The 15935-nt window shown below is 45.7% G+C and overlaps 1 protein-coding gene across 1 annotated transcript; it reads left to right on the top strand.

The window, feature by feature from the left end:
* The first annotated feature begins 1475 nt into the window (after positions 1–1475).
* Positions 1476–15892, top strand: LOC132591653 (CMRF35-like molecule 7). The gene is made up of 8 exons (XM_060271053.1): positions 1476–1620; positions 8046–8174; positions 9249–9578; positions 9654–9667; positions 11820–11856; positions 12349–12495; positions 14328–14451; positions 15589–15892. The coding sequence occupies exons 1-7, from the start codon at positions 1476–1478 to the stop codon at positions 14336–14338; spliced, it is 813 nt and encodes a 270-aa protein (XP_060127036.1). The 3' UTR covers positions 14339–14451; positions 15589–15892.
* Positions 15893–15935: the final 43 nt, after the last annotated feature.

Here is a 15935-nt window from a genome sequence, read left to right on the forward strand (position 1 = left end):
CCAGATGGTTGCTGTTTGTGTCCCTGGGTGTTCAGCGGCCATTTCATACAGATGTGCTTTGCCACCTTTTCTCACTTTGGACAGTCACAGTCAGACACACACACACACACACACACACACACACACACACACACACACCACCCATATCCCTGCCAGAACTGTCAGTCCTGCAGCAGGAAATCCAAAGTGCCTTTCCCCAGAGCGCTGAGCACAAAGTCACCTTCCGTGCCCAACTTTCAGGGCTTGCTCCAGCTTTAAGTGCACCTGGCTTGGCTGTGCCAGGTGCAGGGGGTAGCTGGTGACTGTGCCAGGACTGGATTCCATTGAATCCTACGCTGCACATCCCGGCAGATCTAGCTATAGGATTTCCCCCAAAATGATTAAGCTGCACCAGCAGCATCTCTGTATCTGCCTACTATGCCTTAGCTATTGCCTCCACATTGTGATTTCTAATTTTCTTTATGGCTGTCTGGTATACAGGAAACAACAGATTTATGCGCAACAATTGGACAAAAATCACAGTTACCCAGAAGTGGCTGGAAATGGGGCGGTATGGGTGGTGGAACAGGGCATAATGGGGTGGAGCAAGCTGGTGCACGCCCTTCCATCGTGCAAAATTGGTGGTTGCCTGTACAGTGGTGCCTCGCTTAACGAATGCCCTGCTTAACGAAATTTCCGCTTAACGAAAGGATTTTTCGAGCGGAGGTTGCCTCGCTAGACGAATGCGTTTTACAAAAAATCCGTCTAGCGAATTGCGGTTTCCCATAGGAATGCATTGAAATTCAATTAATGCGTTCCTATGGGCAAAAAAAAAAAATTCAAAAAAAAATTCAATGCATTCCTATGGAATTTGCTATACGAATTTTTTCGCTATAAGAAAAGACCCGTGGAATGAATTAATTTCGTCTAGCGAGGCACCACTGTACTTTTAAAAAAATTAATTAAAAAGCTTTTTCAATGAAAGTCTGGGGTGCCTGCTGATGGCAGTCCTGGCTTCCAGGGACAGGAATGGATTCAAGGGAGTACTCCCAAAAGTATCCTTCAGAGGGTGTGCCACTCCATGCAGAACTGGTTGAGCAACAGCGTTATTAAGAGTGTCTCTTTTCTTCTCTGCGTGTTGGTCACACAAACAGCCATAAAGAAATCTCTACCCATGCATCCTTATTGCCAAGGCCACAGTTCTCATCCGGACACGTCGGGGTTGTGTAATTTTATACTTTTCTGCAATACGAGAGGGATACTAGTTGGAGAGCTAGTGCCTCATTCCAGGTTCATTCTGTTTTCCAGGTTGCATGTCTGCTCTGACTGGTCCTGAAGCACTGGGTGGATTTCTAGGCAGGTCACTCTCTGTGATGTGCAAATATGAATATTGGTATCAGAGATATAAAAAATATTGGTGCAAAGGAAGCTCATGGAAGAGATGTAGTATAGTTGTTCAGACTACAGGATCTGAGGAAGAAGTGAAAGCTGGCACAATGTCTATCAAGGACAATCATGCTGGTTTGGAATTCACAGTCCGAATGGAGAACCTCACACAGCAAGATGCTGGGGTTTACTGGTGTGGCATAGAGAAAAGAGGCTCTGATCCTGGATTCCGTATACATATTACTGTTCTTCCAGGTGAGTCCCATTTCCAAGCTCTACAGGGAAATCGAAAGCCAAATACAGCTAAAACGGGAAGAAAACATCAGAGAGGGAATAAGCAGGACCCTATGCACATTAACCCAAAAGGGGCTTACTCGCAGGTAAGTGTGCAAAGGCTTGCAAAGATTAGGAGAGGTGCTACTTCTATATATATATATATATATATATATATATATATATATATATATATATATATATATGGGAAGTGAATATTTTGATAATTTTTCTCTTTCCAAAAGGATATTATATTGCCCATTAAGCAGGTAAAGGTAAAGGGACCCCTGACCATTAGGTCCAGTCGTGACCGACTCTGGGGTTGCGGCACTCATCTCGCGTTATTGGCTGAGGGAGCCGCCATACAGCTTCCAGGTCACGTGGCCAGCATGACAAAGCCACTTCTGACGAACCAGAGCAGCACACAGAAATGCCGTTTACCTTCCCGCCGAAGTGGTACCTATTTATCTACTTGCACTTTGACGTGCTTTCAAACTGCTAGGTTGGCAGGAGCTGGGACCAAGCAATGGGAGCTCACCCTGTCACGGGGATTCGAACCGCCGACCTTCTGATCGGCAAGCCCTAGGCTCTGTGGTTTAACCCACAGCGCCACCCGCAGGTAAATAATAATAAATAATAGTAAATGAAACAAGGCTTGCTTTTTGTTGCTTCATGATGCAGATGTAAAATTGACATTAGGGAAACCTATGTTTGCAGAATTGTCTCCTGCCACAGATTCCCCTGCCAGCATGGTTGCCTGAATGGACTGGGATAGAGTTCAAGATCCCAAAGGACATGCCTGCAATACAGCAGATCCCCAGGTTGACTTTGCAGTAGCCCCATGTCAGCACATGAGGAAACCAATGCCAAGCTAAGGATTTGTCCCATCCCAAGCAAAAGTGTTGACTTGAGAGGAATTGTTGTGCTTGCAGGCAGGGAAACAGATCTCCCACTGGAATTACCTGCCCAAGAAGTTGTTTCATGTCACTGGCATGTTCTAAGGGTGCCTCTGAAGCAAACTGTGGGGTTTTGTACATGGCCAGCCTGCCTATGAGGCAAGGTGAGGCCAGTACCTCAGGTGCCTAAGGAATTCACTGCCTCCACTGCTATTGTACCCTCTCTGTCCACTCTATGCTCACATTGCTGCCACAGCGTGCTCACCACACCTGGGATGGGTGGTGCAGCTAAGGAATCACAGCAGGGGCCCGGATCTGGGAAGAGTGGTGGTTGGAGGGGGGGAGGCAATGAGGCCTTTTGCCTCAAGTGGCAAGACACCCTTGACTGGCCCTGCTTGCCATGGATTGAGGCAATTGGCAAGTTCAAAACAAAGACATTTAAAACACAAAACCAAACTCAACTGTGTGATCCCAACAAACCTCATAAAATCTCTGTCGTACTGCAGCAAACATTTTGTTTCTCTTGAGGTGTGCTTCATCACTAGCCTCTCACAAATATGTCCGCACCTTCTTGTTTTTGTTCGATAACATTGGTTCAGCTGTATACTTTCTTGAACATACCCAGAACACCCCATACCTCACAGCACATCCACACCGCACACCCCACAAGCACCCCAAACTCTCTTCTTTGGCGATCACTCGTAGCCAAGTAAGATTGTCTTCCATAAACACGGTTTTAACAGTGAGTCCGCAAGTGACTGTGGAGGCCAATTCTGGATCCACACGTCCTTCCACAGTGGGGACATAGGTTTCCGGGCAGGAGTCAATCACGGTGAGGGTTTCCTCTTAGCACATTTCTCCCTTTTGTCCTGCGTTTGAGTGTCTTCAAAGCCCATGACACCTTTGGTAGAGGCTGTTCCCCAACTGGAGCGTTCGCAGGCCAGTTTCCCAGTTGTTGGTGTTTAAACAGTGGTACCTCGGTTTAAGTACACAATTGGTTCCGGAAGTCTGTGCTTAACCTGAAGCGTACTTAACCTGAAGCGTACTTAACCTGAAGTGAACTTTCCCATTGAAAGTAATGGAAAGTGGATTAATCCATTCCAGACGGGTCCACAGAGTACTTAACTTGAAGTGTACGTAACCTGAAGCGAACTTTCTCATTGAAAGTAATGGGAAGTGGATTAATCCGTTCCAGACAGGTCCACAGAGTACTTAAACTGAAAGTACTCAAACCGAAGCGTACTTAAACCAAGGGTTGACTGTACTACATTTTTTTTTTTTAGATTTGCCTTGAGAGAATCTTTAAACCTCTTTTGTTGACCACCAGCATTACGCTTTCCATTTTAAAGTTCGGAATAGAGTACAGTAGTTGCTCTGGAAGACGATCATCAGGCATCTGCACAACATGACCAGTCCAACGAAGTTGATGTTGAAGAATCATTGCTTCGACACTGGTGATCTTTGCTTCTTCCAGTACACAAACACTCACACAGCCGCCGCAGCATACATGGGGATATGCCAAAGGGCGTGTTATTGAATATACCCTACAAGATACACATAGCCAGAAGCAGAGCAGAGGCCATGAGCAGCCAAGAAACACAAACATACCGTTCCAAACACCACAGAACAAGCCCACAGGGATGCTGGTCACAGGGATGACTCCAGAGACAGGCAGCAGATGCTGCTTCCACCACCTCTCCCATGTTCCTAGGTGTTGTGGGGCTGTTTGGAGGGCAGCAGGAGAGCTGAGTGTCATCAGGACCAACAGGTCTGGGTGGATCCAGATGGGCCTGGCCAATGCCCTGCCGTGGGCTGGATAAACTTCTTTGGCAAATTTCTTAAAAGCAGATCACAGCTTGTTTACTGAAGCTGCCTTCATGCATTTGGGAGCATGAACTTATTCGCCAGCTCTCTCTTCTCATTTTCTGAAGTTCTCAGTCTCTTCAGTGTCTCCTCCACAACTGTCCATTTCTTGCTCTCTCTCTAGTCCCCTCCTCAGATCCAGAAGGAACAACAGCAATTAGCAGGCAACCAGACCTTGATCCCTCTCTAAACACTACTGACAACAGGTAAGTCTTAAGATTCCCTCTGTGTAAACACGTGAGATTATTGATCTGTGGGCTCAGCAACCTCTAAAAGCTTTTCGCCCTGCAAGTACAACCCACCTCCCGGCAATATCTCTGGAACTACCCTCCTGTGGTTGAGATGTCAAATGCAATGGGAACAGGGGTTTAATCTACATACATATTAAAAAACCGCTGTGAAAATGTTTTTTAAAAAACAACATTTTGAAAAATACATTGAATTTTGCATAGCTTGCTCTCGCCACCTAGTGTCACATTTGCATATGGCAAATTGCAACACATGAAAACATTTTATTTGCAGCTGTGTAGCTGAGTCCAGGATCTCTTTAAAAATTCATTGCCCAATGGAAAAATGAGCTGTGAGATGGAGTGCTATGTGCATTGGCTGGCAGACCCTGTATGGTGCCCTTACCAAAGGTAAGGCCAGCAAGGCCTGCTGTCTGCTATTGGCATGCTGTGTCTGTCAGCAGTAACACTTGGCAACCCATCTCAGGGGCTGGCAGAGGCATCATGGCTCGGACACCCAAGTGATGAGTAGCAGAACTTTCCCCATCAGATGGGCAGGATATAATAATAATAATAATTCTGTTTCTTTGATACAGATACCCAATTTTTGTGCTTTTCACCTTGAAAACCCTTATCCTCCTGGGTCTGGGCACTGCAATTATCTGGATGCATAGAAGACAATCAGAAGAGATCTTCAGCTGCCACGCAGCAAGAAAATCGTGCACAGCAATTCCATAGTGACCAATGTAACTGTTGTTAAGTTTCTTTACATAATATATTGTGTTTTAGCTAACACTGTTGTAACTCTAGTTGACATTAAACTATTTGTGTACCAACTGGCTTCATCTCCCGCCCCCCAAAAAAGAACAATAAAAGTATGCTACAGGTAGTTTAGATGCTTTCCTTTTAACAGTGTTTTAAAAGATGTGGCCAATCTACTGGATTTGAATTCTCAATAATTTATCTGTAACTTGGATAGTCCATTTGCAGCAAGATTCAGAGAACTACTTTTCATAGACAAGTGTGACTTATTGTAATGCTTATTGGAAACTGTGGGAGTGGGGTGAGCTTTCTGGCAAATTACCTGTGATCAATATAACAAGTGAGAATTCCTTGTGGGAAGGTGCAGTCTCCATGGGAATTTGGCCTTGGGTGGCGCTGTGGGTTAAACCACAGAGCCTAGGGCTTGCCGATCAGGTCGGCGGTTCGAATCCCCGCGACGGGGTGAGCTTCCGTTGCTCAGTCCCAGCTCCTCCTGCCAACCTAGCAGTTCGAAAGCACATCAAAGTGCAAGTAGATAAATAGGTACCGCTACAGCGGGGGTGTAAACAGTGTTTCCATGTGCTGCTCTGGTTCACCAGAAACGGCTTTGTCATGCTGGCTACATGACCTGGAAGCTGTACGCCGGCTCCCTCGGCCAATAACGCGAGATGAGCGCCGCAACCCCAGAGTCGGTCACAACTGGACCTAATGGTCAGGGGTCCCTTTACCTTTATGTTTATTTTGAACCCAACATTTATCATCATTTGAAGGGAAGGCAAATGTGAACAAACTTCCTTAAAAAAGAAAGAGAGTGCTGTTCATATTCATAAAAAAATTCCTTCAGTAGCACCTTAAAGACCAACTAAGTTAGTTGGTCTTTAAGGTGCTACTGAAGGAATTTTTTTATTTTACTTCAACCCAGACCAACACGGCTACCTACCTGTAACCGTTCATATTCATGAACGTCATATTGCCATCACTTGGCAAACCAATTTTCTTTTCAGTTTCTCTGTCCCTCAAACTTAAAATAATAAAGTTGGCAACTGACACCAACACTTCAGTATAGTACCTTTTTCTCCTTCTGCACTTTCTTTCAAGATACTCAAAGTTTCCCTCGGGACATTATTCCCTATGACTAGGGTGTTTATTTTTAAAAAAGTGGGAATTGCAAAACATGGCAGAGGTTTGGGCAGAGAACAGGAGTTGACACTGAGGCGAAGTAGCAGTTTAAAATAAGGTTTGAGAAGGGAGTTTGGGAAAGTTGTTTTTAACTAGGTTTTATCAATAACTTAAATGTTCTGTTTTATATTTTGGAAAACCACTTGGATTTTCTTACAATCAACAATACAGTACATATTTTTTGTAAAATAAATAAATAAACATTCATACTGCAGGTTCTTGTGATTTGCTTATGGGGTGTTATAATTGTACAACTCATGTCCAGTGCGGGATGTTCTGCTGCACTAGAGGCAAAAAAACCCCAGTGCCACCCCCCTGTGACCCCCTGCTCTTCGCTGCCCTGGACACAGAATTGACCTGAAAGAGAACGGTGAACTTGCAGGTCCAAGCATGATGCTCCCCATACCCAAACCCATATACCTAAGAGACCTATAAGACTGGTTTTGGGTCAAAACAGGCCACAACTTTATTGAATACAGATGAAAGAGGTTTGGCTTGGGCATGGGGCAATCGAAATACTTCCGGCCCGTCTGCCGGAAGTGACACGTGGTCAGTCCAGGTGGGGGTTCCTAAGACTTACATCAGATAAGGTGACCCCCAAGGGACTGTACCTTCAGCCCTAGCCCTGCCTGGGCACGCAAACATGGCCACTCACCCCAGATCCCTTTAATGGGATACCCCAGCGTTTTGAGGTGCAGGCGGAGACTACAACCTCCCCTCCATCCAAGACAAAGGATTGGCCCAATGCCCAACCAGTTGTGACAATTGCTATGAGGTAGGCAAATCCACCGGGTCAGAACCAATTAGCCCGGTGGGCTAATCCGGCCCTTTAAAGGACGGTGACCACTGTAGCCACAGCAAAGTCCTTGGCTATCAGCTTAAACTGAGGTTAGGCGGGTGGGGAAACCCAATGAAGGAACCCCAGGTGTGAGATGCTTAAATGGGCAAGTGGGTGGAACCGAGGGAAGCCTTCCTGCCCTGTTCGCTCTGCCCCCTGGCACAGCCCAAGTCCCAGCCTGCATCCCCAATCACCAAAGCAGGGTGCAGGCTAGGATCCAGTTCCTGATAGTGGAGGGGGGGGGATAACTCCATCAGGAAGGGCAAGGCAGTTCCAGTTCCCCCTTCCAGGGCCCCAGTGGAGCCTTGCCATCCTGCAATGCTGCCACACCAAGAGGGAACAAAATAAAAAAAAAATCCTTCCAATAGCACCTTCCAATAGTTTGTCATTGGTATGAGCTTTCGTGTGCATGCACACTTCTTCAGATTGGGGGTGAGCGGACTTGATGGACACTTCGCCCGACCCATTGAAGCTGCCCTTTCTTTTCCCATTCTGCTTGTGCAGGACATAAAAGCAGAACAACACTAACCACAGTCTTGCCCATCAAACATGTAACATAGAAGCCTTCCTACTTTTACTTTCTGAAGCTCTGTTTCATTTAGCCGGAGCTTATTCTGGCACTTGGATTCCAACACATTGCAGTGCCCCTCTTTCCCCCCGTGAGCTTCCTGGGAGACTTTGGCTACCCTCCAGGTCCCTTGAGCAGGGAAGGCAACAGCACCATGAGCCTCTGGAGGAATTGGATGCTCCTCACCTGGGTGCTGCTTCCAGGTAAGGAATAGAGAAAGATGGTAGTGAATTGCAAAAAAAAAAAAAGACTTCATAAAGGGACATGAGCTGTGTGTGGCAAGAGAAGGTAGGATCGGAGGTAGGAGAGAGCATGGCTTCTCTGCAGTTCCAGTCAATGCACACTGCCATAGTTGAAGAATGCTATCACCAGATTCCTTAGGAAGAGAGTTTTCCCATATGCACATAATCTTCAGTGTTCCTCAAGAGCTACCCCACTGCTTACTGATTTGCCCAAACTATGAGGACTTAAGAGCAGGCTTGTTCCAATATTTAAACCTCTCAGTTGAGAGATGGATTTGGTACCTTATTCACTTTTTATTAGGGTCCATGCTTGCACAGATGCAAACAGCTCTCGCTTCCCCAATGGGCCCCTGACCCTAAAGGGCGCTACAGTGTTGGTGCTTTGTTTCCCAACCCCAGATTGTTGCTATATCTGTCCTTGGGTGGTCCGTGGCCATTTCATATGGCTATGGTTTGCAGGGGCACGGGGTGCCCCGGGGTGTCATCCTGAAGGGGGTGGCATTCGGTGCGCCCGCCCGCCTGCGACTCCCCCAAGCCCGGCAAGTGGCAAAGCAGTGAGTGACAAAGCCGCGGGTCTCCCCCTCCCCCCTGCTCGCTGTAGGGGAGGATCATGGTGGCGTGCTGAGATCAGCCCCTGGGGAGGATCACGCAGTCGCGCTGATCGGCCCTGTGGGTGGATTGCCCCGCCCCTTGGGCAGATTACCCCACCCCCAGGTGCATGGCATGTGTGCCGCTCTGGGTACCGGAGCACCCAGCTCTGCCCATGCCATCGTGTTATCAGTTTGGAGAGTCACTCCCTGATCTCTTCCAGATCTGACCATGCTTCAACAGGGGCTCCTGGGAGTTAGAATTCAGTGGCAGGGTCTTTGAAGTCGACAAAGCGGCCCTTGGTGCTGGGAATGTGGGCTATATGGATGCAGTAACCTATGAATTAACAAGCAACATGGGGATGTGTAATTTTATATTTTTCCATGATACAAGAGGCATACTAGTTGGAGAGCTAATACCTCACTCCAGGTTTATTCTGCTTTTCAGGTTGCATGTCTGATCTGAATGGTCCTGAAGCACTGAGTGGATTTCTGGGCAGGTCACTCTCTGTGATATGCAAATACGATGTTGGGTTTAAGAAACATGTGAAATATTGGTGCAAAGGAAGTTGGAAAGATTGTACAATAGTTGTTCGGACGACAGGATCTGAAGAAGAAAAGATGGCTAGCAGAATTTTTATCAAGGATAATCAAACTCGTTTGGAATTCACAGTCAGACTGGAGAACCTCAAAGAGCAAGATGCTGGGATTTACTGGTGTGCCATAGAAAGAACTGGCTCTGATTATGGATTCCCTGTAAATATTACTGTTCTCCCAGGTGAGTCCTGTTTCCAAGTTCTACAGGAAACTCAAAAGAGGGAATAAATGTGACCTTATGCAATTAACCCCAAAGGTGCTTACTGCTGGGTAAGTGTGTACACAGACTTGCAAAGATAAGGAGAATTGCTTCTAATTTACTTGGGGGGGGGGACAGAGGAAGTGAATATTGTGATAATTTTTCTCTTTCTAAAAGGATATTATGTTGCCTGTTAAGCAGGTAACTAATGGTTAAATGAGACAAGGCTTGTTTCATGTTGCAAAAACACATAAACATAATAGGCTGTATAATAACAATTGTAAAGTTATTTACTTGGAACTACTCAACATTAGCGGACGTGGGTGGCGCTGTGGGTTAAACCACAGAGCCTAGGGCTTGCTGATCAGAAGGTGGGCGGTTTGAATCCCCGCAACGAGTGAGCTCCCGTTGCTCGGTCCCTGTTCCTGCCCACCTAGCAGTTCGAAAGCACCCAGTGCAAGTAGATAAATAGGTACCGCTACAGCGGGAAGGTAAACGGCGTTTCCATGTGCTGCTCTGGTTCGCCAGAAGCGGCGTAGTCATGCTGGCCACATGACCTGGAAGCTGTACGCCGGCTCCCTCGGCCAGTAACGCAAGATGAGCATCGCAGTCGGTCACGACTGGACCTAATGGTCAGGGGTCCCTTTACCTTTACCTTACTTCTCAAAATTAAATACAGCTTCTCATAATGTCAAAATCAACATCGTGACATAACATATTAAAATGTAGCTTATTCAGTTGACCACCAAGTCCAGCATGTACTTTACAATTGTTATTATACAGCCTATTATGTTTGCATGTTTTTTCAATTGGATTTGCGTAATATAGGCATTCTAGTGGTCTTGACTTTGGATTTTGCCATGGCTGATTATACTAAAAATAATTGGGTACACTGATGTGGGAAAAGACAAGTTATTAAGTATGTTTACCTTCTTCCATAGTGAAAATGACCAGGTGTTCAATGATGACACGAACGTTTTGAGTTTGTCAAAGCAAAAAGTGTGTTTAGAGATGCATGCAGCCTCACTTACAGAGTATGTCAAGAATAATCTGATTCTTTGAGGGTTACGCATCCCGAAGGCACCTACTCTATTTAAAGAGGATAAGGCATTTGTGGAAAAATTCAATGTTCAAATGATTTAATGTTGTTAATTATAGAACAATCTGTAGTTAGTTTGGATAAGATTAATAAGGGTATAGAGGAGGCAAAATAATGTACTAAAGCCAAGCTAAACAAGCTTGATTATGACAAACTCATACAAAAGAGGGAACAGGATATTAAGAACTTCTCTAATGAACTCATTAATTTGAAAAAGAAGAAACTTAGTAAAGATCGCAATGACTATTCTATGGCTTACCCCCACTGGACAGGTTGAAAAAAAGTCCAATAGGCCTTCTAATCAGCAATCTTTGACCACTCCTGCAGATTATGATAACTCTAGTTTTTCTAGTAGGAGTGGAACAGATGAAGATAGGGAACCTAGACTCAGATCAGGACTTACCTATGGTTCTTTTCCCCGGCAACGTATCAGACGCCCATACCGGAAATAGGATGAGATAACTCCAGTTCTTCATTAGTGGTTAACTTATCTCATAAAACACTTACACCTGAGGAAACCTGTGTACTCAATTTAGGTTTAGGCTTTGTTCCAACTCCTAAATACTCTGCTTTCCAAACAAGGATTGATTTATTCAAATTTATTCATTACAGGTAGGTAGCCGTGTTGGTCTGACGCAGTGAAAACAAAATAAAAAAATCATTCCAGTAGCACCTTAAAGGTAAAGGTAAAGGGACCCCTGACCATTAGGTCCAGTCGTGACCGACTCTGGGGTTGCGGCGCTCATCTCGCGTTATTGGCTGAGGGAGCCGGCATACAGCTTCCAGGTCATGTGGCCAGCATGACAAAGCCGCTTCTGGTGAACCAGAGCAGCACACAGAAACGCCGTTTACCTTCCTGCTGTAGCAGTACCTATTTATCTACTTGTACTTTGGCATGCTTTCAAACTGCTAGGTTGGCAGGAGCAGGGACCGAGCAATGGGAGCTCACCCCGTCGCGGGGATTCGAACCGCTTACCTTCTGATTGGCAAGCCCTAGGCTCTGTGGTTTAACCCACAGCACCACCTGCGTCCCACCTTAGAGACCAATTTGTCATAGGTATGAGCTTTCGTGTGCATGCACACTTCTTCAGATACACTGAAACAGAAGTCACCAGACCCTTATGTATAGTCAGAGGGTGGGGAGGGGTATTACTCAGAAGGGTGGTGGGAATGGGTGATTGGCTGATATGAGTGGTAAACCTGTTGATGACTGTTAACGACTGTTAAATAGGCGAGACGGATGGGTTGGGAATTTACTCGGAGCAATGCCATTATCCAAGAGGCAGCAGTATGCATCTCTCTCTCTCTCTGTGAATATTAAATATATTACCTTGGTAAGAACTTCTTGTTTTTCCCATTTCTGGCTGCCAGACGTGAGGGAGGGGGATCGGATTTCCTGAAGCTGGACAGCACCAGGAGCATGGTGTTAACCCTATTGACTCCAATGAATGATCTCTTTCTTTCCCCCAGAGGCATGGCAACTGACTGGTCCAGTTGAAGTGCATGGATATGAAGGAAAATCTCTCTCTTTTTGCTGCCATTATCAACAAACCTTTGAAGATAACACTAAGATTTGCAAAACTAAAAAAGGCTTCTTTTCGTCTTCATGCGAAAGTTTAGTAACATCAGATGGAAAGGCGAACGTGGGCAGAGTCTCCCTCAGAGAGAATAAGGAAGAGCACTACTTTCAAGTGACGATGGACAATTTGAATCCGGATGATTCCGGTGTTTATTACTGTGTTATAGATCGTTTAATCTCGCTCAATATCAGACACAGGGTGAATGTGACAGTTTCTCCAGGTAAATGCTTCTCCTCCTCTCCTTGTTTGCAATGAGAGAAATGCAGCGATGAGGAATTGGAGAAAGAAAAAAATCTCCAGAACATCAAGGAATAGATGAAACAACAGTAACAACAACAGCAACAGAATAGAACATTACACATTTAAAGCACCCTGATACAGGTCTGCCTTCAGATGTTTACAGAAGATCATATAATTATTTATCTCTTTGACATCTTACTGGAGGGCGTTCCACAGGGTGGGTGCCACTACTGAGAAGGCCCTCTGCCTGGTTCCCTGTAACTTAACATCTCACAATGAGGAAATTCCCATAAGGTCCTCGGATCTAGACCTCAGTGTCTGGGCTGAACAATGGGGAAGGAGACACTCCTTCAGGTATACAGGGCCAAAACCGTTAAGGGCTTTAAACCAACACTTTGAATTGTGCTCAGAAACATACTGGGAGCCAATGTAGAGCTTCCAGGATAGGTGTTATACAGTATAGTCCCTGCAGCTGCTCCCAGTCACCAGTCTGGCAGCCACAGTCTGAATTAATTGTAGTTTCTGAGTCACCTTCAAAGGTGACCCCACATATAGTGCATTGCAGTAGTCCAAGCAGGAGATAACCAAAGCATGCACCACTCTGGCAAGACAGTCTGCAGGCAGGTAGGGTCTCAGTCAGCCTGGCTCACTTTTATGAGCCAGAATAGGCAAGGGTCAAGGAGACAAGTAGTCAGTTGCACTAGTCCAGACAGACTGTCCAGATCCTCAGAGGTAATCAGGTTGAAATTGATCCTATACAATTTGACTAGACAGAGCGCTGAAACTCTCCCACCCCAGCCCTGCTACCACGGTGGCGTCTACCTCTTTCTGAATCTGAGCGATTTTATCTGCAAAAAGCTTTGCAAAATCATTGCTGGACATTTTGGAGTCCTCCTTGGACCCCAATTGCAAAGGTTAGACTACAAACCACCTAAGAGTCTCCTGGAACTGCTTTCCACAGATGCCATAGAGGCGGTGAAAAAGGTCTTCTTTGCCATCGCTATTGCGACTTGGTAGGCTCTACATTGAGCTCTAACCTATGTTCAGTCCAATTTAGGACATTTCCGCCCCCCACCAGCGCCCTAGTCCTCTCAGTGATCGTTTCATCACCTCCAGCCCTGGGGAAAACCATATAGTCATTCTAGCTCCATGCAATTGGAGAGGGCACTTCAGAGCTAACAGTCTATAACCCTGGTTAACTACACATTCCAGTGGGCCACCAGAGGATCAGCTGAGAGGTCATCTACATGGGATAACGTATCCCCTACCCAGTGGTTTTTTTCTGGGGGGACGCAGGGGTACACATACTCCTAAACATGTTGTGAATCTTTGCACTTTTGTCCATTTAGCGACTGTATTTATTTCCCCTGATTTTAACTACAAAATGGTGATTTTCTTCAGTCAAAATGAGAGTACCCCTAAACATTTTTTAAGAAAAAAAGCACTGCCCCTACCACTCTTTGGAAGCCATTTGGATCCATTAAGTGGCGGAGGCAGACCATTCAAATTGGTCTCACCTCCCTGCAGATGGGAAAGGTTGTGGAGAAGCCAGGGAGTGATCACCAGGGAGTGATCTGACCATGGCACTTGTTTTGTTTCACTGGAACTCTCCCTTATTTGCCAGTCCCTCTTCACATTTTCTGAAGTTCTTGGTCTCTTCAGTGCATAGCTGCCAAGTTATCCCTTATTTTAAGGGATTTTCCCTTATGCTGAATAGGCTTCCTCGCAAGAAAAGGGAAAACTTGGCAGCTATGCTTCAGTGTCTCTTCTGCAACTGCTGCTGAAACTGTCCACTTCTTCATCTTTGTTCAGCTTCCTCCTAAGATTCAGAAGAAACAACAGCAATTAGCAGGCAGACAGAACCTGATCGCCTTCTAATAACTAGCAAACAAGAACAAACAACTGAACAATCAGGCTTCAGTCCTACTCCAACAGAGTAAGTATTGAGATTTCCTTTGTGTAAACATGTCAGATCACTGATATTTTGGCTCAGCAACTTCTAAAAGGTTTTCATGCTGCCACCTCCTGGTGGCTAGCAAGGCCTGTTTTTCTGTATTCCTTTAATTGTAATTAATTTTTTTAAATAAAGTTTTCAATTATACAGTTTCCACAAATAAACATCCACCCATAACATAATACATCAACTTCCCTTCTTCTCCTTCCATGGGTCTTTTGGGTTTCCCATTCTTGCTGCCTATTGTATTCCAACCAACCAATTTCTCCTCCTTTTCATATTAAAGGTAAAGGGACCCCTGACCATTAGGTCCAGTCGTGACCGACTCTGGGGTTGCGCGCTCATCTCGCATTATTGGCCGAGGGAGCCGGCGTACAGCTTCCAGGTCATGTGGCCAGCATGACAAAGCCGCTTCTGGCAAACCAGAGCAGCACATGGAAACGCCGTTTACCTTCCCGCTGTAGCGGTTCCTATTTATCTACTTGCATTTTGGCGTGCTTTCGAACTGCTAGGTGGGCAGGAGTTGGGACCGAGCAACGGGAGCTCACCCCATTGCAGGGATTCGAACCGCCAACCTTCTGATCAGCAAGCCCTAGGCTCTGTGGTTTAACCCACAGTGCCACCGGGGTCCCCCTTTTCATATTACCGCAATCAAAATTAGACTGTTGAATGTACATTAATCCTGCAAGCGTTTTCACTTTCTCACAATGATATCCAAATGCTCCACAAAATTTTTCCATTCCTCTTTATAAACTTGATCTCCTTGTTCTTTTACCCTACTGGTTAGGCCTGCATATTCCATCATTTTTAGCTGCCATTCCTCCTAGTTTTCCTGTACTCCTGAAGTCAGTGTCCCTGGGGCAGGGGCAGGAGGCAGGGAGGCGGTTGAAGCACTCAGATGTCACCCTTGAGTGCCATTTGAGATGATCCCCTCAGAAAGGCTCATGGGAACACCGGCTGTGGTGTGTTAATCCACAAAGCTTCTATATTAGAGAATGGTGGGAAATAGTCCTGTTTTCTTCTATCAGCAATTATATGACATCTGCTCAGAGTGGCTGGGGCAACCCAGTCGAATGGGTGGCGTATTATTATGATTATGATTCTGTTTCATTTATACAGATACCTGATTTATGTGCCTTACGCCTTGAAAACCCTTATCTTACTGTGTCTGGGCATTGCAATTATCTGGATGCATAGAAGATACAATCAGAAGAGACCGTCAGCTCCCACACAGCAAGAAAATGCTGCACAGTAATCTCATAGTGACCAATGTAACTGCTATTATGCTTCTTTACATTATATACAGTGGTGCTTCGCATTACAAATGCTTCAGGTTACAAACGCTTCAGGTTACAGACTCTGCTAACCCGGAAGTAGTACCTCGGGTTAAGAACTTTACCTCAGGATGAGGACAGAAATCGCGCGGTGGCGGCACGAGGCCCCATTAGCTGAAGTGGTACCTCAGG

The sequence above is a fragment of the Zootoca vivipara genome, chromosome 2 (genome assembly GCF_963506605.1).
Source record: "Zootoca vivipara chromosome 2, rZooViv1.1, whole genome shotgun sequence".
Taxonomy (NCBI): Eukaryota; Metazoa; Chordata; class Lepidosauria; order Squamata; family Lacertidae; genus Zootoca; species Zootoca vivipara.

Bases quoted from the DNA above. Each gene is read 5' to 3' on its own strand.
- LOC132591653 (XM_060271053.1), top strand. From the start codon at position 1,476: ATGTCTATCAAGGACAATCATGCTGGTTTGGAATTCACAGTCCGAATG. The intron at 8,175-9,248 runs GTAAGGAATAGA...TCTGCTTTTCAG, and splicing joins CACCTGGGTGCTGCTTCCAG to GTTGCATGTCTGATCTGAAT. The intron at 11,857-12,348 runs GTGGTGGGAATG...ACGTGGGCAGAG, and splicing joins GAGGGGTATTACTCAGAAGG to TCTCCCTCAGAGAGAATAAG.